Here is a 24910-nt window from a genome sequence, read left to right as displayed (position 1 = left end):
ATGTACAACCAGGAAACTTGCTCCTTTCCAAGTGCTGCTTATCTTCAGAGTGCTTATCTTCAGATTACCTGGGGAGGAGGTTCCTAGCACTACCACAAAGAGCAAGGAATTGATTATAAAGGTAGGATGGTGGAAGACAAACAATTATTTATAAAGCTAGTTGACAGCAAGGCCAACAGCATTCAGTTGTGAAAGGGAAGCTGTATGGGTGGATTCCACTGACTTTTGACGCTGCAAACACAAAAACAAGGCTTATGGCTGATAGATTTGTTTTTATTATTATAGAACAGATGAACTAAAATAAGCCAACAATATAATTTGATGCCAACAGCCATCTTTCTAGCACAGGCGGTGACTGACTCAATGTACCCTTCTCCCCCCTCCCCGGTCCTCTGTTCAATGGGCAGCAAATGGTGGTGGCTCTTGCACGTGGGTTTTGGACTCCAGTGATCTTACTCTTTTTATTTGTAGAGGTGTGCCTGGGAAAAGAGGAGGCAGGGGAGCAGAGAAAAGAGTATATATGTTGTAGGAGCAATAAGCAGAAAGGCTTGTGGATCCTCTTGCATGTTGCGCAAGGTAGTGGGTAGATGGTCGCAACATGTTGCAACCAGGTAGATGGGACAACTGGAGAATCATGCCCACTTTCAACATGTAGCAAGCCCCGAGTTGCTACTCTAGTCAAGCCAGGAGTTTCTTCCCATTCCAAGCTAACAAAGGGCAAGATGCACTCAACTAGGGAGTTTTTGGCAGGGTAAGGGGCAGTCTATATAAAATAAAACCAAAAAACCACCCCCACCCCCCAAAAAAACCCAAATGAACCTGTATTTTAAGCCACTTCAAAGTAAAAGTCACTTCTTATAATATAATAGATATTTTTTAAATGGCAGGACCACCATCCTAGAAAGACAAAGGGCTTGCACTCAAGACCAAAGAAAGAAAAAACAGAAAACCAACCAACCAAAAAAAAACAAAAGAAAAAAAACACCAAAAAAACCAAGAGTGGCCCTGCTCTCAGGCTTGGCTCTTCTCTAAAAACAGCACTCATCATCCATCTGAATAGGTGAAAGGAGGAGTAGACAGAAAATAAAATAACATTGGTGCAACTTCTTGCCAGGTGGCACATAAAACCAAAGCTCCATACGGTCCCATACGACTACATGTCCTGTGGTGGCAGCATAATTTCTTTCAGCTTTCATTGCTGTATATGTCTGTATGTATATCTGAACATATACATACACACAGAATATATAATATTGTTTTTAATGTTAGTTTTGATCCTGTAGGAGGGCTCATCTCTCTTTCACATGGTTCTGTGCTCCTGCGCTGTTGCTGCTCCCATTGCCACTCCCGTTACTGCTGCTCCCACTGCTGCTGCAGAGGACCTCTGTGAGGTCATCCATGATGGTGGTCTCTTTAGGGTCCACGAGGTTGAACTCCCTGATGAATAGGATAAAGTGTGTGTAGAGCGTGTTTAAATGTCCGTGCAGCTCCAGTGCCAAAGTCTCCTTAAAGTGTGAAGAGTAGATATGGGCCAGCACATGGAACAGGTACTTGCAGATCTTCTTCACTAGGGACTCAAACGAGTTTGGGAATTCCTTGCCTGAAAGGAAGACAGAGAAACACCATGATAGCTCCAGCTGCTCACCTTCAGCCCCACAGCAGCATTTGTTTGGGCTGAGCTGTGGGTAAGAGCAACTAGCTCACCTTATACAGTGGACAACTTGCAGGCCCTGTATCACCCTCTTATCTTGTTCTTTTTACAGGAATTCAGGGAAAGAATCTAAGGAGGTTTTAAGCATTTTCATTTGAAGTTAAGTTTTAAACCCTAAGGGTTCAAAAATCAGGAAGCAAGTGTAATCATTCTTTAAAACCACAACATTTTTTGTTACTGACTGTAAAAACAGAGGTTCTTCTGGGTCCTTATCTAGTTTGTCCAGAGTAGCAGATTTTTCCCCTGGAAGTACGTAATGCTTGGGAGACCAATTCACAGATCCTGAAATGGAAGCTAAGGTACACAGGCCTTGGTAGTGTGCAGCAGTTTGACTAACTGTGTATAAAGACCTCCCTCATTTCATTGTTGAAATTCTATCAAATGGGAAAAGAAATGGAAAGAAATACTGGGTGCCTTCTATCAGATGCAGTTGAAATTTTGCTTGCTGGAGCAGTACTGTGCCTGCATAGTAAAAGACGATTATTGGATAACTACTTTGGTAACACTGAAAGTGAAACTGAGGCAAGCAAAAAAGCAACACCTGCCATCCTGTACATGATACACAATATGAAGTACGTTACTGGTCTAAAGTGCACCTTGGCCACACAGACAAATCACTTGCATAAAAGGCATTCATTGCCCTTGAACAAGCGTATTAAAAAAAAAAAAAGTCAACTGCACCTGGCTTACTAGACACTGCCTCTTTCCAGATGAAGATGCTTGTAAGCAAAGGCTACTAGCTTAACATTTGCTGTATTGTAATGTCCTGGTTCCCCAATTATCTGTTGAAGGGGCTCAAGAAGCCAGCTGCTTTTAGTCATGATTAAGCCCACCCACCATAACTTCAGGTCTCGATTTTGTTCCCCTTAACAAAAGGCATTGCATGTAGCAGTCTTTGTTAGGATACAAATTTGAGTTAAAGTTACTTTCCTATTGCTTTTCAATTCTTAAAAATCGCATTCTTTTTTAATCTTTAGACAGGAAGGGAGACTGCAAACAATCTGTGAGACAAGGCATGGTTGGGCAAGGCAGACAAGCCACATTCCTGGCAATCCAATTTATTTCCCCCTTAATGCATCAGGGCTCTAAAGGAAATAGTAAAACAACAACAAGGTTAAATTTTGCTAGCAGCTGGCTGCATTGAACACGTACATGCTGACAGTGTTCAAATTTTTATCCTCTCTGAATACAGGCTAGAAGATCTCAAAATGCTTGAGGAGAAAGATGTACCAATGATGAAATATAAGCCAAGGGGACAGGATTGGGAGCCTTTCATCCCAGTGAAAGTCTGCCAACAGTGCAAGTCTTTCTTACTGCAAGAATGAACCAAACTTAAAATCTTCCTTTAAAAAAAAAAAAAATCTCAAACAAACAAGTGAGAAGCTGTCTGGTATTAATACATATGCTGAATGCCAACTTTTCACCTTACTTATGGCATCTGCAAAGAGCTACAGGAAGCACCTGTGCAAAAGCAGACATACCGTATTTTGTTGGAAAGACGTCCTCATCTGTCACTAGTTTCTGCACTGAACTCATGACGAAGTCAACATACTGAGGAGCAGTGCACTTGATCTTCTTTCCCCGCTCATCATACCAGTAGTACTGTCTGTAGAGAGAATCAACAGTGTCACCACATTATACCTTGGCTCCTCAGCTCAACTCTTCTAAGAGGTTAAGTGTCTAAATAGTACAAAAAACCAGCTGCAATGTTACCAAAATACATCATAGCTGCTGCAGAAGAGATTCACTTCAGGTTATCTTTCTACATAAAAACCCTTGAATTTCTGTTAGCCAATTTTGTTTCTCCCTATCAATTTAGTAGTAGTACCAAGCACAGAAAGCCTGCTGACAAGTCTCCATGGAGAGGAGCTCTACTCAGGCAGTGATAACTCCCCATCCATGACAGACTGAGGGTTTACTTACAGTCTATAGAACTGTACAGAAAAGCATTATATAACTATTTTTAAAGGGCAACAACAATGCACAGTGATAAACTGGTGATCTTCTGATGCATAACATCACAAAACATGAATTAGTCTTGAAGTGTAATATTATTAAACGGACAGAAGGTGGCTCCAAAATACCAGCTTTTTCAAGCTGCTGCTCTGAAGTACTGGCAGCATTTTTAAGGGCTACAAGTCCTGTTCCAAAATCCAATCTGGGGAAAGTTTTCAGGACCCTTCTGCACATGCCTACCAGCGTGCCTTAGAACTCTGCTCCTTTGGTTACAGACTCCCCAAAACATCTGAATTTACATTTGACTCTGCCACCAGTGAATAATCCTGTTGGATCTTAAGGAACAGGAGACTTTAGCATATTGCCTGGCTCTTCAAAAGCAGCCGTAATTCAATCAGTTTAGCCATAATCATCTTGATTAGCTGCAGCCATCCCTCACCTGACACAGAATCTGAAGGCTACAAAAGCACTGAAAGTTTGTTCCTGTTTTTTTTTCTTTAAGTCATGGTTAATTAAAGCACCTCTAACTGTTATCAGGAGCAGCTATCCATCACATTAGGCATCGCACAGTGAGAAATGTTTTACAGATAAGGAATTTGGCAAAACACTTCTTAATTTTTTTTTTGCCTATGTCACATTAGAGGTGTCTTGAGTTCCCGTTCCTTAACTCTTCCTTCAAACAGTCTAAGGTACAGGGGCAGTCTTGTATCATTATGGGACTGACTGATAAGAAATCCATTGTATTGGTCTTCCCAGAACACAGCATAGGTGGGGTTTGCTGACTACCGTTGAAAGCAAGGTTGGAAGTGGTCTGAGCATCAGAACTTGGCTAGAAAGACACCTCACCCAACATGTAAGCCCATAAAGCCAGGGTATCATTTTTTGCCTGTCTGTTCAGCTCCAACTCTACTGCTGTTGGCTAATGATCTGTTATCTGACATCACTCACACAAATCACTAAACAAGCCTCATTGTAGCCCTAGACAAAATACCACTTCAGTGTGATGTTTAGCCACCTTTGGACACTTTTTTTTTTTCTTTTGGCATGGCAGATAAAGATTAAAGATTAAATGTTTTTTCTGTGCCTGACAGGACTAGACTGCATTGAACTGGAAGGATCTATACATGCCACTTGGAAATTGAAGTTTTATGTATACTGACCAGCAGAAGAGTCCAGAAGCAACTAAAGAAAAATGTTAAGTAGCAAATGAAAAGTTTTAATTTACAATATGTTTTCATTGCCTCAAAAGATTCTTCAGGGACCTGAAGGCAGTGAGGTGGAGGACACTCACGACACTGTTCATGCCCCAAGCCATGTGAAAACAAGGGGAAGCTGCAGAAATAAGTAGAGTAGTTCAAATGTTAAGGGAGGAAGGGCAACTGAAAACTAGTTCTGCAGACTCTTAAGGTTTAGAATTTTTCTTTCAGCTCATTTTCAGCATGTGGTGCTTGGTCACTCTGTCTGTTGTTTACTAGAGAGAGCAGGATTGACTGCAAAAGGGCATAAAAAGGTGAGCAAGTGGATGAAAACAGCAGGAGTTAAAAGCTCTTTGTAGAGCTATGTCAGGCATCAAATGTAGCATTTGGGCCCTTAGGCGTAAGACCGTGTTCTTCATCACTACTTATTTCATCGCTACATCACTACTTTATACAATCCACATATAAGGAATTATACAATGTGGTGCACAAACACAAGCCACCTCATTTGTCTAGTCCTGCAGTAGGCTGGAGCAAGACAGTTCTAGGCAACTCGGACTTATTTTGTGTCTTAAGACAATACTTGTTGCCAAGAGCAGGAGCAGACTGGACTGTACCTCAGCAGTTTTCTCATGCTGCGGAAATCCTCAACTGCAACATAGAAAGTATAGTTTAGAGTTGCCCTTAGGCGCAAAAATCAATCTGAATAATTGGATTTTAGTGAAAAGAAATAGTTTGGCAACTGTGCAAGTTCACTTAAATGAAAATATAAGTGAATGAATGTGCTGTAACATCCCACTGCATACCCTTTTTGCCTTTCCTTGAAAATGAGGCTAATTATGCAAAATAGGAATTTAAAAGAAGAATCATTAAGAGTAAGGGGAGAACTACAAAGATTGTCCTGTTGATTAGAATCATGTGTCTTCCTCATGTTTCAAGTGCTGTGTACAGAGTCTTCACAGGTCTTGGAGGAAGAGAGGAGCCCCTGACATGCCATGAACATCTCACACCTGGTACGCAGCTCCCACCCATGCTGGAGTTATCTCCGTTAACAAGACAGGAAGCAGGCTGGGGCCATCAAAGGGCTCAGTTGGGCACAGAAGCCTAACTGCATTCCACCACTAGCACTGTGACAGTACAGTCCCATATTAGGCAATGGACGGGAAGCAGAAAGGACAAGATGACACTTAAAGGCACTTTTCAGAAAGTCCTCACATGATACAGATTTTGATTATTTTATTTCCTATGTAAAATTCTGGCAGATGTAAACTTCCCCAGTATGGAGAGCATGAGGAATTTGCAGCTCCATTCTAAATCCCAGGGAGAAATGACCATGGGTTTAACAGAGAAAAGCCTACGATGCAAATAATAAAGCATAACAGATATGAAGTCACAGTGCTGCATCTTAATATATGTACATATTTTATCCCTTTTCCTCTAAAACATTCTGGATTTGTGTTGATGACATAGAAGCCAAGGCAGAACAGAAGTTACATCAGTATATAAGAAAAGCTTCTAGAAGGAGGGAAAGGCAAATGCTGTGGAGATTATGTGGACTGGAAAGAGACACAGTCCTGCTAGAAATACCAAAAGATAGGTTATGAGGAAAGCAGGTTAGCAAATTGTATCAAATGCAAGGGTAGTAATATAGTGCTTGTCAGCAACTCGGAATAGCTTTGATGGTTTTATAGGGGCAAAGCAACATTTAGATGGGAAAAAAAAAAAACACAACAAACAAACCAGAAAGGAGCCACCACGTAGAAGCATACAGCTCAGGAAACTTAAATATAAGAAAATGCAAAACATGCAAGTTTGAGTTAAGATTTCTAAAAGAAAATACCCTCCATATGCAGAGACACTAAGGGCAAGGCAGACATGAGAAAGGAGATTGTAAAATTAGAAAAAATGAGTGATAAAGAATTATCAATTAAGGTATTTCACTGGACCAAAATGAGACCTTTCTCTCTTATCTGTGGGCTGCCTAGAAGTTTGCATCCATCCTTGATTTCTGCCTCAGGTCTTTTGTAATCTCAGCCTTGTGAACAGCACTTATATACACTCTTAGTTACTCCACTCACTTCAGCACTTTTGAGAACTTTTGCCCAAATGTCAGCTAGAAAACCAGTTTACAGTCATGGTGCTTTAAAGCTAGTTCATGTAATAATAAGCGATAAAGCATACTAAATCTAAATAGTAAATGCTGTGTTAAAAATATAGTACCTGCTTTACAGCAAGTGATAAACATATTAATGAGCAAAATTAAGTAATTCCCAAAGTTACATTCATGCCACCCTCATTAAATTTTGAAGATAACTGGCCATTCTGGTATTTCTCTTGGCATTATCCCACCTTGCCAGCAAATGCTTCCATCTGTTCTACAAGGAGACTAAGTGTTGGTCAGATGTCTCAGCCTAAGCAGAAATTCTCTTCCTCATTGTGTGCAGATGGCTGTGCTATCTCATGTATCTGACAGAGGGCTGAAAGCTGCATCTGTCTGCAGTTTGTCAGTTGGCTGGAGCTCCTCTGAGATGTTAAAACCTTACCTCAAATATTTAAGTGCAACTGGTGTTTATTTTGCCAGCAAATCCGCTAAACTTGGGATCGAGTATTTGCAGTGCATTTGAATGCAAAGTAACTTGACAAGCAACCTGTTCTTAATAGTTACTTCAACATCTCAACCATAAATACAAAAAGCCTTCTTTAGGTATGACCAGAACAGTGTGATCCAAAACATGCCTTAGAGAACTGGGCAGGGAAAACACAGAAGAGGAACAGAATGCAGACCTTCATACTGAACTACTTAAGAAATCAGCAGTGGAAAAAATGGCAAACTGCACCCTTATTCCAAGGTACTGTAATTCTGTGGCAATCTAATATAGCTAAATTCTATTTTATTCCAAAGTACCTGAATAAACAGATCACAGCCACAGAAGGTCAAATCTGGAGTGTCTATCAGGTTTATCAGCAACTGACTGTAATGTTTAGGTGATACTCTTTATATACTGGAGACAGGTCAGAGGCACAATAAATCATATCAACTGGTGTTTCTCCAACATAATAAGCATGTCCTTACCTTACTTTGTTAGGGTAAGATTTAAAAAAAAAAAAAAAAAAAAAAAAAAGAAGGGGGGTGGGGAAGAGACATACAGCTTTATCATAGTCATAATTGGATATGAACAAATAAGCATCTTTAGGCAGTTGTCCATGTTCCATTTAGGCATATCTCTTCCAAAAGGGAAGAGCTAGGAAAGGCAGAACATAAAGATATGGATTATCCAAAATTGTAATTAGAGATATTTGGAGAACACAATTATGAACAGGGCCTTCAAAGCTGAACTGTAGTGAGGTGTGTAGCTAGGTGATCTCACCTCTCTGTTTTTTTCATAGACCCGCACACTTGATAGAAGAATGAAATATGCAGCCTACAGTTTGCAAACATGAATCAGTCATCTGTCCCCAAGTACAGGAAGATACTTAAGTTATTATGATTTAGCTAAACACAAACCATTTTGAGTGCTTCACCCAAGTGTTGACATGCTTCCTGTTATTCCCAAATAGCGCAATTTCTCAGTTTTCCAAAACAAAGGATAGGAACATTCTGCTATCGGTCCTCACCACTAAAAATACAGACTACAGCTGGAGCCGCCTACAGGCACTTCCTTTCTTTATTCTGCAGCATAAATTGCTTACAGAGAACTCTTGTTTAAGACTCACTAGAGCAGAATGGAGTAACACTTATGTAGGTTCCCTACCACCACCTTCTTTTAGCCACTATTTCCCATCAGCCAAGTGGATAAATAGTTAAACGCAGTCCTTTGGACAGCCAGTGCTACATCAGGAATTAAAACAGGAGAAACCTTGGGAGCAAGAGGCAACAAAATACTCATCTTACTGATCACCATTTCTCATTTAGAGACATGCTGTCTCCTTTTGATAAAATCTGGGTCCAGCAGAGATTTATTACTTTCTGTTCCAGCTTGCTTTCAAAGTCCCTAGCATGGCCTTTAATTCTCTACTGACAGTTATCTTTTCAACTTCTACATGCAAAAATATCCTCCATACACTTTGCATTCTTCAGAGTGCTCTCAAAGAAAGCCCCTGATATTAATTTCAAGTGTACAAGATAGCCCAGTGCATTGAGCAAGGATTCCTTTCTAAGCACTACGTAATTACTGTCAGAGATACAATACATTGCTCTGGTTCTGTTGCATACATCGCCTGGCATGTTTGTTTGATGTACTATAACATTAACTGCTCAGTCTTCTGTTTTAAAATCCATCTCAACTAAATTAATCCCAGGAAATGCAAGAGGAGGGACAAAAAGGACTATCAACACATGTGCTGGAGAAATAAAAACCACAACGCAACAGGCTTATTCATACTCAATTGGATCTCATATTCCAACATGTTAGACTGTGCTAATCAAGAGCAGGAGTTTATGATAACTTTTTCTTATATTCACCATGTACAGTAAAACTACAAAGCTTTCTTTCATAAGTGACAGCTAGTCAATGTTAAAAAAGTCTGCTAAGTCCTACAGGGGGAAAATGCCAAACCAAAATGTTTTCCTTACTCTTTGCAAAGCTGTCACTTGTGTCCTCTGTGCCCAGGGGCTCGGGCAGAAAGCCAGTGGCTCACGTCAGGCTAGAGGTTATCCGTCAGCAGCCTGGTCCTCTGTCAGCGTTGCAGCTATCAAAAGCACCCTCTGAGGTTTCTGCAATTCGTTTATCCTCCCTGGCCTTTTATGGAATCCCAGCACTGTTACCAGTAAAGACAGTTTTGCCTTGCTCTTCTTCCCCTCTCCCCTCAAGCTACACACATCGTAATTTGCCTCTCTGATCTGACGTTATAAAACCAGCTCAGAACAGTCAAAGAATCTCGTCTTTCTAGTCCTCCACAAAAACAGATTTCCACCACCCTTAACTGCTGAGGGGAAAGAAGAGGATGTACAGCTGCCACATTCTCACTAAGTAGAGATCTGCTGTAAAACACTTGCCCAATGCCATCTAATACCAATATTCTCCCCCAAGCAACTCTGAAGACTTCATGGAAACCCTGTAATTGTAAATATAGACTTACGTATTGCACACTGCCATGGTCTGACATGACTCTCCTGTACAGAATTCTGAGATTGTACTATACTGTAAGTTGATGTGATGAAAGAAAGTTGTTGCTGAAAAATAAAGACAAAAGAAAGAAATTCAGAAGTAAAATACTTTCCAACACTGGTTATCCTCCAGACAATTATTTAAATAGAGCAATTGAAGTGACCTCAGAGTCTTGAGCTTGCATACAAATTTAAACATGATTCAGCTAAATGAGTCTAATGATGAACTGCAAAACAAAGAGGTACATAGAATGAAAACTCTTGTTTTAATTTAAGATGAAAGCAGCATGATGCATCAGCTCTTATTACTCACTAAGCAGCAAGACTGGAAAGTGTCTCCATCATCAGCCTCACCTTTACAGTAGAATACTCTACTACAAGCTGAAAGCAAACAATTTGCTATGTTCTTTTGAAGTCAGACTTAAAATGAACAGTGGCTAGAAAACAGCATTAATAGTTCTCATGACATATCTCCTTTAAAAAAAACAGCATGAAAACTAGTCCACTTCTACTTTTTAAAAATCTCCTGAGATAATTTAACATCTTAATACTCCTCGGGGGGCACATCACTTTTTCTTAATGAGTCTCTATAAACTTTCCTAGTGTACAGTTTGAAGTAGTTTCTTGCTACTACCACATACCGTTAAAAGTGTAAACAAGACTGGCTCATAGCTGCAGGTTAGAACTGGAAGATGAAGCAGAAGCACAGGAAAGTATTGTAAATCAGAACTGAGATGCACACATACAGCATTCAGTCACATCTCTGAGTTCCGGCTTGACTACAGTTTAAATTCACAGTAATTCCACCAAAGCTTGGAAGGAGTGGGGAGAAGAAATCCAACCAAAAGACTTCAAAACTTCTGGCTTCAAGCGTAACTTGCTTTATATATAAGTCTTAATAAACTACCATTTTTACAATGCTTTTAGAAGACCAGTAGCTTGAGTGAGAAACATGCTGAACCAACTGGTTTAGCAAATAGTCAAAGGGAATCTGATGGTCCTCAAAAGAGCATCAAAAACTTTAATGCCCTCAGTGCCACAGTGAGGGAGTTGGAAGGAGGAAACGCATCAAGGCTTCCATGCTGCTGAGCACAGTTGGTTTGTACGTGAGACAGCTTAATTACTATTCAAGGTATAATGACATGCATTATGCAGTAAGCATAAATAGTCATTGAGTGTTTTTCTAAGCACTGAAAACAGTAAAAAGAAACAGAGTGAATGAATGCCTTCTTGGGTGTGGACAACAAGCTCAGAGCTGTATGACCACAATACTCACTGTTGCTGGCTAGCCACTCGTTGAGGTCTATTTCTCGTGGTAACATCACTAGCTCCTTAAATTCGAAGTCAGTAATTCTGGATTTTGTGTATTCTGGCTCTAGGTAAAGTTTCTTCTCTTCCGGTGCTGGCTTTTTACCATTTGGCTTTCCCTTGGACTTCCTGCAAGAGATTAAAAAGAGAGAAGAATGGTTACCTTTACTGTTGATGAACAGCTACAGAAACCTGAAAGAAGCTGGTTTATCCAGACTCTTGTATTTGTGTTTACAGTGCTCCTCCTGCCTTCCCTCCCCTTAGCTTGATTTTTTTTTTATTAAAGCAAAAGATAGTTTCTTAAAAAGTGTATTTGAACTCAGTCACTTTTTTCAAGTAACACTGGAAGTTTTGAATGGCATTAAGAAACTTGAGACTGAGCTGCTCCATCTCCGTTGCCCTTTTGTCAGTTTAGACTGCAAATTATTGGGAGAGTGACAGTCTCTACGCCTATGAACAGTCGTGACAGCAGAATGGCACTGTGCCTGAAGGAGCTACTCTAATGCGAGTATACTAACAATCTGCTGCATCATAACTGCAGGTGCAGTTAACTGTCACCTGCAAAATGGGTGTTTGAGGGACAGTAAAAGCGGACTGCTGCAAGAAGGTAGCTCTCAGTTGGAAAAACACGCTTTCCACACAATGCGCTGGCACTGCTCATTCAGAGCTACAGCATTCCTCGCTACTCCAGCTCTATGTTCTCTGAGATACCAGAAGCCTTCTGGGAGTAAGCATCTGTGACTCCAGCTAGAAGCACTGATAACTACAAGAACACCAGCTTTCTCAGCTCCTGGGATACTTGAGACAGAAAGATCAGAGTTCATTTTTTTCTGAAAATCCTTTAGAATCCAGTGCATTATGAAATAACCTTCCGTTTGGATTTATAAAAGCAGACAAACCACATTCCATAAAATGCATTTATCTCCATGGCATATTGTGACTTTTCACCTCCCATTTCTAAAGTGTTCGTTGTAATCAGTAGAGTTTTCCTCTCACTCTGTTTTTAACATCCTCAAACTAGACTCTCAACCCAACCCGTATTCCTGGGCCGGGGATTCAGGAAGGACTTCTGAGGAAGGATGGCAGGTCAGCACTTTGGTCTTTTAGGCTATGTGGTCAAACAGCTGCATATCTATGTGTTTCTACAGTTAAAAAATCCACCTAACCAGAGACAGAAGATATATTTAATGGTGAGGGACAAGTGCAGTACAGCAATACGTGCTGTGCACTATTCACATGAATACAAGGAAGAGATGCCAGGATTTTTTAATGTCAGGGTTTCTTGGTTAAAGAGGTTTTTAAGGATCTCTAAAACCAAGACAAGCCGACCTTTGCATATGACTGCATTAAGTTTGCTGTTGAAATTCATCTAGATGCCATCCAAAGGAAATTGACCTCACGTTCTGGCTCTTAATACACTTTAAAAATCTTCCAACTGTGCCCCTGTCTGAGATACATGCAAGGCTTGATTTTTGCTGTGAGGATGGGATGCACATCTTTCCTGGAGTGGTCTTTGAAGTGTCAGTGCTTTCCCCAAAGGAAGTATGATTATTCAGATTTCTCTCTTTATGGGCTCTTTACTGATCTGTTCATTAAATCCATCTTCAGAATGACTCATCGTCAGCCCTGCAGTAGGGAGAGACAGAGATTCACCTTCCACAAGAAAGGAACACCATAACATACTACAACTCGGTCACCAGCACTGCCACTGTTTACTGTCTTGAACGCGCATCGAGTCTTGCCATACTTCTCTCTAATCAGTAAATTAAGACTAGAGGAACTTTAAGACTTCAGGAAGGCCACCATCAAGGAAAAATCAAGGAAAACTTAGTGACAGCAGCACAATATATGCTTACACTTTCACAATATATTTATGAACCACATATGTGCAGAAAGCACTGTAGGAGGTCTCTGGTAGGGCAAAGATGGTCACACTTTATTTCCATACGTTAATAATGAAAGGGTTCAATCCCTGACAATCCCTGACTAAGACACAGACTTGCATTTTTTTAGTTTCACTCGCATCCTTGTTTCCTTTTGTTCTCTTCCCCTGCAAAGATAGTTTTGGTTACCTGCTGAGCAGAGTTGATGGTGGGACATTTCCTGTGACTTCTTACCTGATAGGACTAAGCAGGCCTTGAGCAAGCTCGTTAGGCTTCCTAATTAAATCACTAATAACAGGAACTCAGGACGATTGTGCCAAAGATAAGCACCGAAGAACTAGCTTAAATCGACCCCCTTGTAACATTCCAAGGCCGAAGGACTGATGAGCTAACTCAATGACTATATATGGACAAAGGAAGCCCAAAGTTCAACTAACAGACAACGTGAGGAAGACTATGGAAGACCACCGGGAGGGTGAAAAGACCCTAACCCTAATTTTACTGCGCATGCTTGGACTATGTAAATGAATTCCGGGAACTCATCACCATAAATCTGCCCTTTTCAGGAAATCTGATGAATATGTATGATTTTTCTGTATATGAACTGATGTGTTGTGCTAACCTGGCGGAGCACTTGTGGCGGAGCGATCCCCAGTGCTGCCCAGCGCTGCAATAAAGAATACCTGCTTAATAGTCATCCCGACTATTGAGTTCTGATTTCGGCTTTTCACGGCAACAATAAGAAAGGTGGATTTCGTGGTTAGAGAGAGAACACCTGTGACATAGAACATCTTTTTAAAGAATACAAATACAGTATGAGAATAAACTAAAACCAGTACATGTAAAGATGAATTTAGCACATAGCTACTCTTGCACATTTCCTGCCATCTCCTTTTTCTACAGCAGTGCATTCCAATTCAAATGAAGCCTGCAAGATTTGTTCCTTACATTTATTTAATGAAGTAACCTGGACTGATTCTCATAGCTGCTCCACAGAGGGATGTTTTAGGACATGTGAAGTCAGATGTTCCTCAGCACAAGGCTCTTAATACAGAGGGGTTGCTCAGTTAGACCAACAGCTCCTGGTTGTCAGCTGTTGTCTTCAAACCCTTACATTTGCTAGATCTCATTTGAACGTCACCATGTAAAAATAAGCTACAGATAAGAAAGAAAAGTCCATGAAAGCAAGAACTGCAGGAGGGCCTTAAAGGGATTTAAAGAAGCTATGAAAGATATACTTAATTTATGCTTGGGCCTGAGATTTCAGATTTTCACAGAACTTGAGATGATATTCAAGGAAAATGCAATAGCATAAAACAATAGTCTCGTTCGATAGTCTGTAACCTGACTTTATAGCAGATGAAGCAACATGTTTGACCTCCTCCTTTTGCAGGAATACCATGTTAAGACTTGAAACTACCTTACCCTGACAGTCAACAGCATAAATCTAGTTGAAACTATGCACTTGGTACTAGCTAGTAAAAAATACTCCAGGCCACTAATTTGCTTAATTCCCAGGACAGGCTGCCTTACTCCTATGCTGCTGGAACCAAGCCTGGCACACTCCATACAGCCCCTTCATATCTGCTGCGCCTCTGACAGACAATATTAAGGTCTATTCAGAATATACTCTTTAGGGTTTTTTCCAGCTGGTTGGGTTTAGTGGCTTTTGGGTTTAGTTTGGGGGGGCAGGATTCAGGCATTCAAGGATGAGTTGATTTTTTAAGAAAATTATAGTTCCAGTAACAATCATGCAGAAAATACTTTCAACTTCAGAGACTGGTTCAACAAACCGCATTAACCACACTTGGGGAGAAAAGTTATCAGTGAGGAGGAGTCTGGATAGAACAGAGTTTGTGTCTTTGCTTTACTTCAGGATACTTAAACCAAGGGCCCCAGGTTAGGGCTGTGCCACGTCAGCTAAGAGCAGTCTTCTAAGAGGAGGAGGAGGAGGAGGAGGGGAGAGAGACAAAGAGGTCAAAGACAGTCTGTGATAGAGCCAGGCTGTGGAGGGAAACCACAGAAGGAAGCCAGACATACGAGGCTGAGGCAAGCCTTCCACTGAATAGAAATGGATAGTGTGTATCTCATTCTCACTTCAGCATCTTCCCCCCATTTCAAGAAAAGAAAAAAAATTCAACACTAAATATATTTCACACGTTTGCTAATGCAAACAACTATACGTCATCCTTTTACAAAAACCAAAACCCCTTATTTCCACACAAATGTCAGTTCTCTGTTAGATTAGTACATGCAGCCACTTTGCATCTTTTCAACAGATAGTGTAGTCTTTCCACAACCGCCTTGTGCTGGAACTGGAGCACTTCAAAGAGAAGCTTCCTGAAGGATCCCATGCTCTGCCCTTTTCCAAAGCTTTGGCTTGGTTTAAAAAAGAACCTGATTCATGGGTATCATCACTGAACCTGCAAAATGCCCATAATCACTGATATCAAAGGGTTTATTCACACCACTGAAACCTGAATGTCAAATCACCATGTGCAGTACAAACTTGTTTTTAACCTTTTGCAGCTGCTGAGAGCTAAAGCAAGGCCACAGAAATTGTTTCTGCCAGCAGATTTTTCATGACCTGCGTGCAGTGCAGTTGGGATACTACATGGCCCAAATATTCTAAGTACAAAGTAAAAAAAATTCCAGTCTTAAAAACGTCAAGTTTTGAACTGGACCACACATCTTGCCTCAATTAGGCAGAACTCAGGTTTTAAAGTGAGGCTTACTCAATTGAGTCATGCTCAGTCTAGGCTGTAAAACTGTGGGTTTAGTTTGGAAACCGTCAACACTAGTCAATACTAAAGCATTTTCTTTACAGACTTACAAAGCTGGAGCATACAGCAGTATGGAGAAAACAGTTTTAGAAACATGATTACATATGATTAAGAATCAACAAATAATAGTTCCATATTCTAGACAAACCAAAGTTCATACATTCACAATTACCAGAATTACCAAATAGTGTAAAGTTTAGAAGTTAGCCTCCTTCCTTCTGCTCTCCCCTACCTCCAAGTTCACTGTTGTTTCAAAGACTTGTAAGAAAACACCATCTACCTGGAACCAACTCAAAACGTGCAAAGCGAAGCATCCATTATTTCCTTTGTTGTGAGCTGTTCACGTTCAAGATGCCTTCCTCAATTTTTCATTTTATATTTAAAGTACACAAATACAAAAAATTGTGTATAGCCATTTCTGAGATGTCCCAGAACACCCTTATAAGTGAAGACTACAGCAGTGACCATAAAGAAGCACATTCAGCAACAGCTTGTTCAGCCTGCTTTCAGTGAAAGGAAAAGCGACAAGAACAGTAGAGTTTTACTGTTCTATTCAGGAAACACTAAAATACATGACCTGTAGATGATGACTTACTGGGAAACATAACTAAATATTATATAAGACCACAAAAAGGGCAGTACCTTTCAAAACACTGCTATAGGCACCCTAAAGCAAACCAAAGTCCTGATTCATGTTTACCTCTGTCTTTCTTAAAAAATAAGAGAATTCTGCTAAATGTGTCTTAACACATTCGTGTCAGATCAACTGTATCTCCAAAGCAGCTAGAGGAGTAGCTGTAACACAGCAGTTTGGTGAAGGTCTGTCAAGAGGTTAGACCAAAACCTGTCTATCAATGCTTAACTACTAATTAAGGAAAGAAACATCTTTAGGGAATCCAAGGAGACAGCACTCAGCAGTTTTTATTGACAGGCAAACCAGAGTACAAACTAATTCTTCAGATAACTCCCAGGATAGGTTTGTGTTTGTTTGGTTTTAGGCACTCAATTGAATATGATGCCACAGGCCAAGTCACACCTGTGAATAAGTTTCAGAGAGGGAAAAGTGATAGGAGATGGCAGAAGAGAGGTCACTCATCTAGTCTTAGAAGAAGGTTCAGCAAACTGGCTCCAGCCAAAGACAGTACATTCACTAATGCTTCTAGCAGGGCTTACATACTCATCCTTGTGTTCAGCTGAGAAAACACAGCAGCTGGAAGTCTGCCTGGATTTCACTGGAGAAGGAGATGTATAAGACGGTCCACCAAGTGGCAGGCCCATTGGGCTGTGATGATTTTTTTCCCTGGTCTAATTGCTTTGTTAAGATCGAGTAAAACTTGCCAGTTTCCCAGCTTGTTTTCTTATCCCATCTCAGTTAATAAAGATACTCCTCTAATCTCTCTCTTTCATTTCCTTCTTGATCAGATGCCCAGTAGTTTCTTAGTTTAAAAAAAACCACACTTTCAAGCATCTTCAAAGCACCATCCAGGTATTATTTTAGTTTTAAAACCATACGAGGAAAATTTTATTCCCATTTCATAGCAGAAACTGGCTGTAACGTTCAAAGTTTATTCATGGGACAAATACTAAAGATGTGCTTCCGTGTAAACTGATATGGTCTGTTTGGAAAGAAGCACATGTGAAGCAACCTGATGTAGCTGAAGAAGTATCAAAGATGCAATGTCCACTGTGTGGACCTGCTTCATAACCTGATGTAGTTCACACCAGTTTGGAATTGTACCAGGCACCCATGGTTTTGGTCATGAGAATCTGATTTATTACAAGGTTGATCACGCAGAGCGAATACTAGTGATTTATTAAATGCCAAACTTCCCTAAACTGATAATGCACTTTAAGATTATCTCTACCAATTCAGGATTCCTTTTTTCCAGAGGGAACCAGCACAGCTATAATAATTTCTTGCTGTCTCCAGCAAGCTGTGCAGTTTCTTACACTGCATCTGAAACTCATCAAGGACAAACGATGATGCTTCAATCACTACCTCCTACCCTTCACACCCAACTAACTACCCTTGGAGTGACTAGCTGTTTATTTTTTCTTTTTTAAATACAAGTAATCAGTGGCTTTTCTCTTTTAATGTGGCATGTTAAAGTGGTTTTAGTACCACATATAAGAGTAACTTCAGAAAGTTAAAAAGTTTATTAAAAAAACCTATAGTGGTGAGGAGCACAGTTGCACGCAAAACTCCAAGCACTTTGTGCCCTCTGGATCACCCACCAGTTTCAGGTTCCAGCCAAGTCTCAAACACACTGATTTCCATTTGAAAATTGACAGAACAGGTCCAACAGGCCTCACATGACAAATTTACCTCCCTGTTTGCAAACCTCAAAACTCACAAGCCATCTCAAGTCTGTGGGTATGAAAATCGCCATGGATTATGAACCTTACAGGACAAAGATGTCTATTTTGTGATTAATAATATTTTTTTTAAAGTAACTGACCCTATTTCTTACCCGAGGTTAACTGGTATAATCCTAGCAATCCCCAGCAAATTTAGAAGAGAGCACGTCTCGACTGTGACAATCCAGCTGTGATGCGTTCAGTCAGTGTTGGTGAGAGAAGTAAAAGCCCCACGGTTCATAGCAATGCATGCAAAAGTGGCACAAAAAGAAAAATCTATTTTAAGGAAGATCAAAAAAATAAGATGCCCACAGAAATGTTATCAAATGATATTTTAAAAAGTCACTTGAGGTTTTGGGAGTTATTTTCAAGTAACCTAGCTTGCGCTTTATAATTTGTATAGTTCACAATCCAGAAAATTTGGGGGTTAAAATGGTACATTCCCAACTAAAACATTTATGTGGAAAACTTACAGTCTCCCAATAGCGACACCATATTCTACCTCACCCAGGTGTACCTCTACACTACTGAACTACCAGATATATCAAACTATCTTGGCCTTTGACTTTTATCCTTTCTTTTTCAAGTGTCATGTTTTAAAATATCCTCCACTGATGAAGTCTTATACAGTGAAGTACTCCTGCCAAAACCTACTTTCTTGGTAATCTGAGGATGGGGGTTAGCTTCTTAAAACATAAGCCAACAGAGAATTAGAGAGACAGTAAGCCAACATTTTAACAGTGTCTTTTAGGCCAATCTTTATGAACACTTTCATGTTTTTATATTTTCTAGTGAATAAGGGTTTATAATTCAAAATCAAAGATATATTGGATATTTTCCCTTCTTTGGGTAAGGAGTCAAATAGGATGTGAGTAGAACAGAAGAGGGAATAAAACACATTAAGGTAAAAATTTTAGTATGCAAGCTCTCTCCCTCTAATGTACTCCCTTTGCAGAGGGGAAAAACCCAAAGATTTCAGCCATGCAGAGAAGGCTATAGCTTTGTAAGGAAAACTAGGTTAGCTGCTCACAGATGTACTTGTTACCTTTCTGTTTTTTCTGTGGCACTTTACTGGAAAGAAGTTATCAGTTAATTTCTGGTTAGAAATGTTCTTCGTAAGTATGGGAGTCCTGAACCCATTCATAGCAGGAAAGAAACAGTTTTATGAGCTAAAATTTATGAGTCCTAGTGACAGACTCCCACCAAGAACAACGAAGAAGCAGGCTACGCGAGTTTTTACAGGACAGGAACAAACTCTCGAAGGCTGTCTGGTTTCCCACCCCAGCAGCCCACAGTCTTTTCTCCTCAGTTAAGTACAGGGACTGGAAGGTTAGAGGTGCTAGGCAGCTTAAAAATCACATCTTGGTAATTCAACATCCTTATTAATTTGTATAGCAGGCAAGAAAAGGGGAATAACAAGTTTCACTTGAACATCAGTAGAGTTGCCCTTCCTTTGAGAAAAAGTGAGAGACAATATTTGTATTTCCCTCTTTCTTTAAAACCATACAAGATTACTATCTCTGTGGAAATTTTTCTCCCAACCTATGTCCTGTTTTAACCCAGATCGCTGCTAAGTCTTCAGCTGAAAATTCCACGTGACAGCACACCCAGAACACAGATCCTGGATGTGTATGTTCAGGATTGGGAAAGAAGAGAAAAGAACATCAGCATGGGAAGGGAAGCTGTGTAAGGTGTTAGAAAGCAAGCCCAAATCCCAGTGCAGTATACAGTACAATTGTTCACAGATTGCTGCAGTCAGACCATTTCTCCAGGGCCTGGGGAAGGGAAGGAGACTAAGCTTTTTAAGACAGTCTCCATTCCGATTTCCTCTCGCCCCAGGTCTCTGACAGACCCCTCTGACCTCAGTTTCATTCTTCCCCTCTCCTGCCCTGGGTTAGCTCCAGGGCTCGGCTGCTGCGCAGGTCTAAGGGGGCTGCACAGAATAAAATGTCTTTGGCAGCATTTCTGGCCCTGCCTCTTCATTTTTGTTCTGTTTTTAAAAGTTACTAATAGTTTATTTAAGAGGAGGAAGAAAGAAGAATGTACCCTACATGCCAGGGAAACTTTTTCTTCTGGATTCTCATAGTGGCTCTTTGCCTTAAAAGGGAATCTTTGCTTGGCCTCCAGATGCTCTGCTGTAAACAGTCGGTGCCAAGGCATGGCAGGCATGTTAAGGATGACAAGAGCCATAACATTATTTCATAATGCTGCTTCTCAGCAGAAAGCCCAAAACATTCTATAGGGCCAAACTGAGTTACAGCTGGTGCTGCTGGCAAAGCAAGGAGAACATGGGGCACCTGCACATGCTACGTCTCTGATCCATCAGGCCTTTCCGTTCCCTTTTGTAGGACTCCCCACCCACCTATTGGTGAAGGGTCATGAGAACAAGTCTTATGAGGAACGGCTGAGGGAACTGGGGTTGTTTAGTCCAGTGAAATGAAGGCTGAGGGGAGACCTTATCAGTCTCTACAACTACCTCAAAGGAGGTTGTAGCAAGGTGGATGTCAGTCTCTTTTCCCAGGTAACAAGTGATAGGATGAGAGGAAACAACCTCAAGTTGCACCAGGGGAAGTTTAGATCGGATATTAGGAAAAATTTCTTCACTTAAAGGGTTATCAAGCATTGGAACAGGCTGCCCAGGGAAGTGGTTGAGTCACCATCCCTGGAGGTATTTAAAAGCCATGTAGATGTGGCACTTAGGGGCACGGTTTAGTGGTGGACTTGGCAGTGTTAGGTTTACACTTGGACTCGATGATGTGAAAGGTCTTTTCCAACCAAAATTTTTCTATGATTCTACTTCTCTCCCTCCTTCTCTCTTCCCTTGCATGTCACCTCCCAGCGCTAGCTCAATGTTTGTCATACTGTTTGCCCACAGTGGCGTGTCAGCTGCAGATTAAATGCCTTTCAAAGTACAGTGCTGAAACGCCCAGGTATTTGCTGGTGGCCAGGTACCACTGCTGCTCCTTCGCTTCTGCTCAGGATCCCCCATCTTCTCTTCAATGCAGCTCTGGGAAGAATGGCTACAGAGGCAAGGCCAGGCATGCGAACAGCTCAGTTACCACTACAAAAATGCGCAGAGTGCATTCTTGTGGTAAAACATGCTGGACTAGAGTTTCCTTTCTTCTCTGAGCGGACCTGCCAGAGCTCCTCCCACAGAGCCAGAGGAGGTATCCTGCCTCGCTGGTTGCCTTTGGGGAGGGTCTTCTGCCTGTATAATCCTTGCAGTGGTCCAGGTTCCCCTCCAGTCAACACACTTGGGAGGGGCTGAGTGGGACAGAGCCCTGGGAACATGAGGGAAGCGATATGAGATGGGAGACAAATAGATTACTTATTTCTAGGAGCCAGTGATGCAATTTAAAAGGAACCATTCAGTAGTAGAAACACAGAAAATTACCTTATCCAAGCAAATACCGTGTTGTTCTTAATTTTTAAATGTTCTCTTTTACCTTTGTGCCAAAAAGCCCTCATATCCAAACCAGGAGGTGCCAACATAAAGCCTCAGCAAGGTTCTTTTCCTAAGCGATTTACTACAGTCCAGATTTTTGGTAATTTGGGGATTAGGAAAGAAAAAGGACACAAATCTTTCCTAATGTTTATTTTCAAGAGCTCTACATGGAGCCAAATTAGGTCTGTGGTAAAACAGATTCAGTAGGCCATAGATTAACAGTGTTGCAAAAATTAATTTATGCAATGCTTAGAACAAACCATACAGCAGAACACTGCATCACAGGTACCCAAGTCCTGAGCCTGTGACAGACATGGGGTGGTGGTTCTTGGGTTTGTTTTTGTTGTTTTTAAGTCTCTAATTGTAGGTGAACTCTGGCTGTCTGACAAAGGAAGCCAAAAACTGAGTAGAAAGAGGGCAAATCCCTGCTTGAGAAGGTGTCTCATAGTATATTCTCTCCCCTGCTTGCAACTCCTCCTCCCCTAGAACGACACTCTCAGAGCAGACCCTGGGCACAAAGGGACAGGAGAGGCCATGCCATGCTAACTCTCCAGGGCATCTCTGCCCAGCCATTCATTAGTTCATCAGCTGAAGATACAGGCTGGAGTTCTGGGGTTTGTCTTGTTAACATGCAGCTCATTTTAGTCCCCAGGCGCACCCACTCCAAACCAATCAGGCCCTTACACAATACCAAGATAAGGATGCTCCTGTCTCCTTGCCTCCCTTAGAGGAAAAAAGTAATTTGTATTCTAGCAACACAAATGCTTCCTCATCATCCTCCATTGCTAAATATACTCCCATACTGCAGCTAGACAGTATGAAGAGGATTCATTTCACCTAGCCACAGATATCTGCACATGTAAATGTTTATATCTGAATTGGCTCTCTAAGGACCTTTTAAAGTCAGCAGAGATAAATAGTTTTTTCTCTATACTGGAAAACATTTCAGTCCAAGGCAGAGATCTATAGTTTAATTAAAGAAATTTAAGGTATAACACACAGGCAAAGGAAAAAAGTGGCTCTCAACTGAGAGCAGACAATGGCAGAGATACCGAACCTGGTGCTGTTACAGATGCTGCATGCTGCAGTGGGGACATCTCCCACACTACAGAGCAATGAGAACAAGTGATCTGCACCAAGACTAGAAAGCAAGTAAGTTTTGGGGTGGCTTTTAACACCTTTTTCACATCGGGGAAGGCAAATATAGGCCTGTCAGGTTTATTAGTATAATACTCAGAACAGTGTTTTTTCAACACATTATTTGAAATTTTGGAGGCCAGAAAAACTGCTTGCAAAGAACAAGTAAAAACTAAAAAGAACATAATTGGCAAAAAAGTCTGTATCTCTCTTTCAAGGTTTTTAGACCCTGGAAATTGAAAGAAAATGTAAATGTACTGCAGTAAAAACACAGAAACTTCTTAATTAACATATCTATTCCCTGTGTGTTTTCAGACATGTTTATTAACCAGTGCTTTATTTATTTATTATCCTGTAATCTTCTATTGGAACACACTTAAATAGTTATTTTGACTTCTGCATCATGATCAAATTCAAGTTCTGGCAGCAACTGCTCCTCCTGGTTATTCTGATGCAGCCCTGTTATCTTTCTAGAAGAGCACATGCAGTACACTTTGGTCCACCTTTGCGGGGAGGGAGTTCACCACCAGAGCACATAAACCTCTGAAGACACTGTTTGTTATCTTCCAATCCTTATGAAGTTTGTAGAGCTGGCAGATTGCAAAGCTATCTTTTTATTTCTAAACCGAGCAAATTCGATTTGGAAACCTCATGGCTTCGTAAATGTGGGATTTCACAATGTAGCTTGCACAGAGTTGCTTTTCAGGATAGAACTGTGCTTTAATTGCTGGGAATTATTTCACCATGGCAACCTGGCTTCAGCAGTCAGACTTCTCACTATATACCCCAAGATACACAAACGCAGACAGTCTACTCTGCTTAGAAACTACCAGCGTGTAGCCAGGTTTGTCTTTGTAAGAAGTGTTTTTGTTTCCTCACTGCCTTTTTGCCTTGCAAGCTCTCTTTGTACAACAAAAACCATTTATCTAACAATACTAACTCGTTTTAAGTACTACCGTAGCCTAAAGAAAACCTGCAACAAAGGAAGTATGTTAAATATGCAGGTCAAGCTCACCACCTTACCCGCATACTATGTTTTGGAGGACAGGTACATATAATGTCTAATGTACTTGTAATCTGGATTTTACAATTATCAATGTTTAAAAGTCTACAAAAATGTTTAAAAATATATTTTATAATTACACTGTGCAGTATGAAAGAAGACAATATGGACTGCATGACAGTCCCCAAACAGTTAGTGAGAATACTCACTCCAAGAGCCTGTGCTCTCAACAGATAAATATTTTTCAACATGGTGCAACATGTCAGCTTGCAGCTGAGCTCAGTCATAGTTGTTGTCTCTCTCCTCAGCTCCCCAGAGGCAAGAAACAGTAAAGGACTGTCTTTTTTACTTCTGGCAGGACTCGGCAAATTACAACTATTTAGGCACAAAAAGTGTCTTGCATTGGAAGGGTAAGTTAGTTATTTTTGTTGGGAAGAGAGTGGAAACAAATTCATCACCTGCCTTGCTATTACAGTTCCACCTTTGAAAACGTCATCTATATGTAATCACACACAGTAGGCAGGACTTCAACAGCTGAATCCTTCACATAAACAGAGTCTGGTTTACATCTAAAAAGTGTGGTTTAATAGCACAGAAAAGTGGTAGGGCACACCAGAACTGAGAGTGTTCACAGAAACACAGGTAACAACATAGCTACTTCAAACATCTTAGCTTTTTTGTAGGAGCTTCAGTAAACAATATAAACTCAAGTAGATACATAGCATAGGAAAAAACTGTAAGCTGTTTTCACTATTCATAAGCAATTTTGCATGCCTGCACCTGTAAACTCACTTTTAAAGCATTTGTACTAGCACACACACATGCATGTTGTTGCACTGAGACACGCAGCTGTGAGGAATTCAATTACCAACCCAGTCATTAGTTATTGAACAGGCTGGGCAAAGAAATACCAATGTGAAGAAGCAGCCCCACCTGAAGTTTTCATCCACTGTATCAAGCTCCACAAAGTCATCGCTTACACTTTAAATTAACTACAGCATTTTAATTAGGAAGGATATTTAT

At 40.7% G+C, this 24910-nt stretch overlaps 1 protein-coding gene across 4 annotated transcripts in view; it reads right to left on the bottom strand.

Moving 5' to 3' along the window:
* Window positions 1-245: 245 nt before the first annotated feature.
* The window catches only part of MOB2 (MOB kinase activator 2), a 121919-nt gene continuing 97254 nt past the window's right edge, over window positions 246-24910 (bottom strand). For 3 of the 4 annotated variants that reach the window (XM_072864860.1, XM_072864859.1, XM_072864858.1), the window contains exons 2-5: window positions 11247-11407; window positions 9943-10036; window positions 3193-3317; window positions 246-1600 (exon numbers count right to left, since the gene is read on the bottom strand). In XM_072864860.1, the coding sequence (XP_072720961.1) occupies window positions 1290-1600; window positions 3193-3317; window positions 9943-10036; window positions 11247-11407 (691 nt within the window). In that variant the 3' untranslated portion in view covers window positions 246-1289. Of the gene's footprint in view, window positions 1601-3192; window positions 3318-9942; window positions 10037-11246; window positions 11408-12607; window positions 12631-24910 lie in introns of those variants that run through there. The other variant, XM_072864861.1, reaches the window with a different exon arrangement.

Source organism: Ciconia boyciana, chromosome 6 (genome assembly GCF_034638445.1).
Source record: "Ciconia boyciana chromosome 6, ASM3463844v1, whole genome shotgun sequence".
Taxonomy (NCBI): Eukaryota; Metazoa; Chordata; class Aves; order Ciconiiformes; family Ciconiidae; genus Ciconia; species Ciconia boyciana.
Note: the sequence above shows the minus strand (reverse complement) of the source record. Positions and strands in the feature narration are given on the sequence as shown.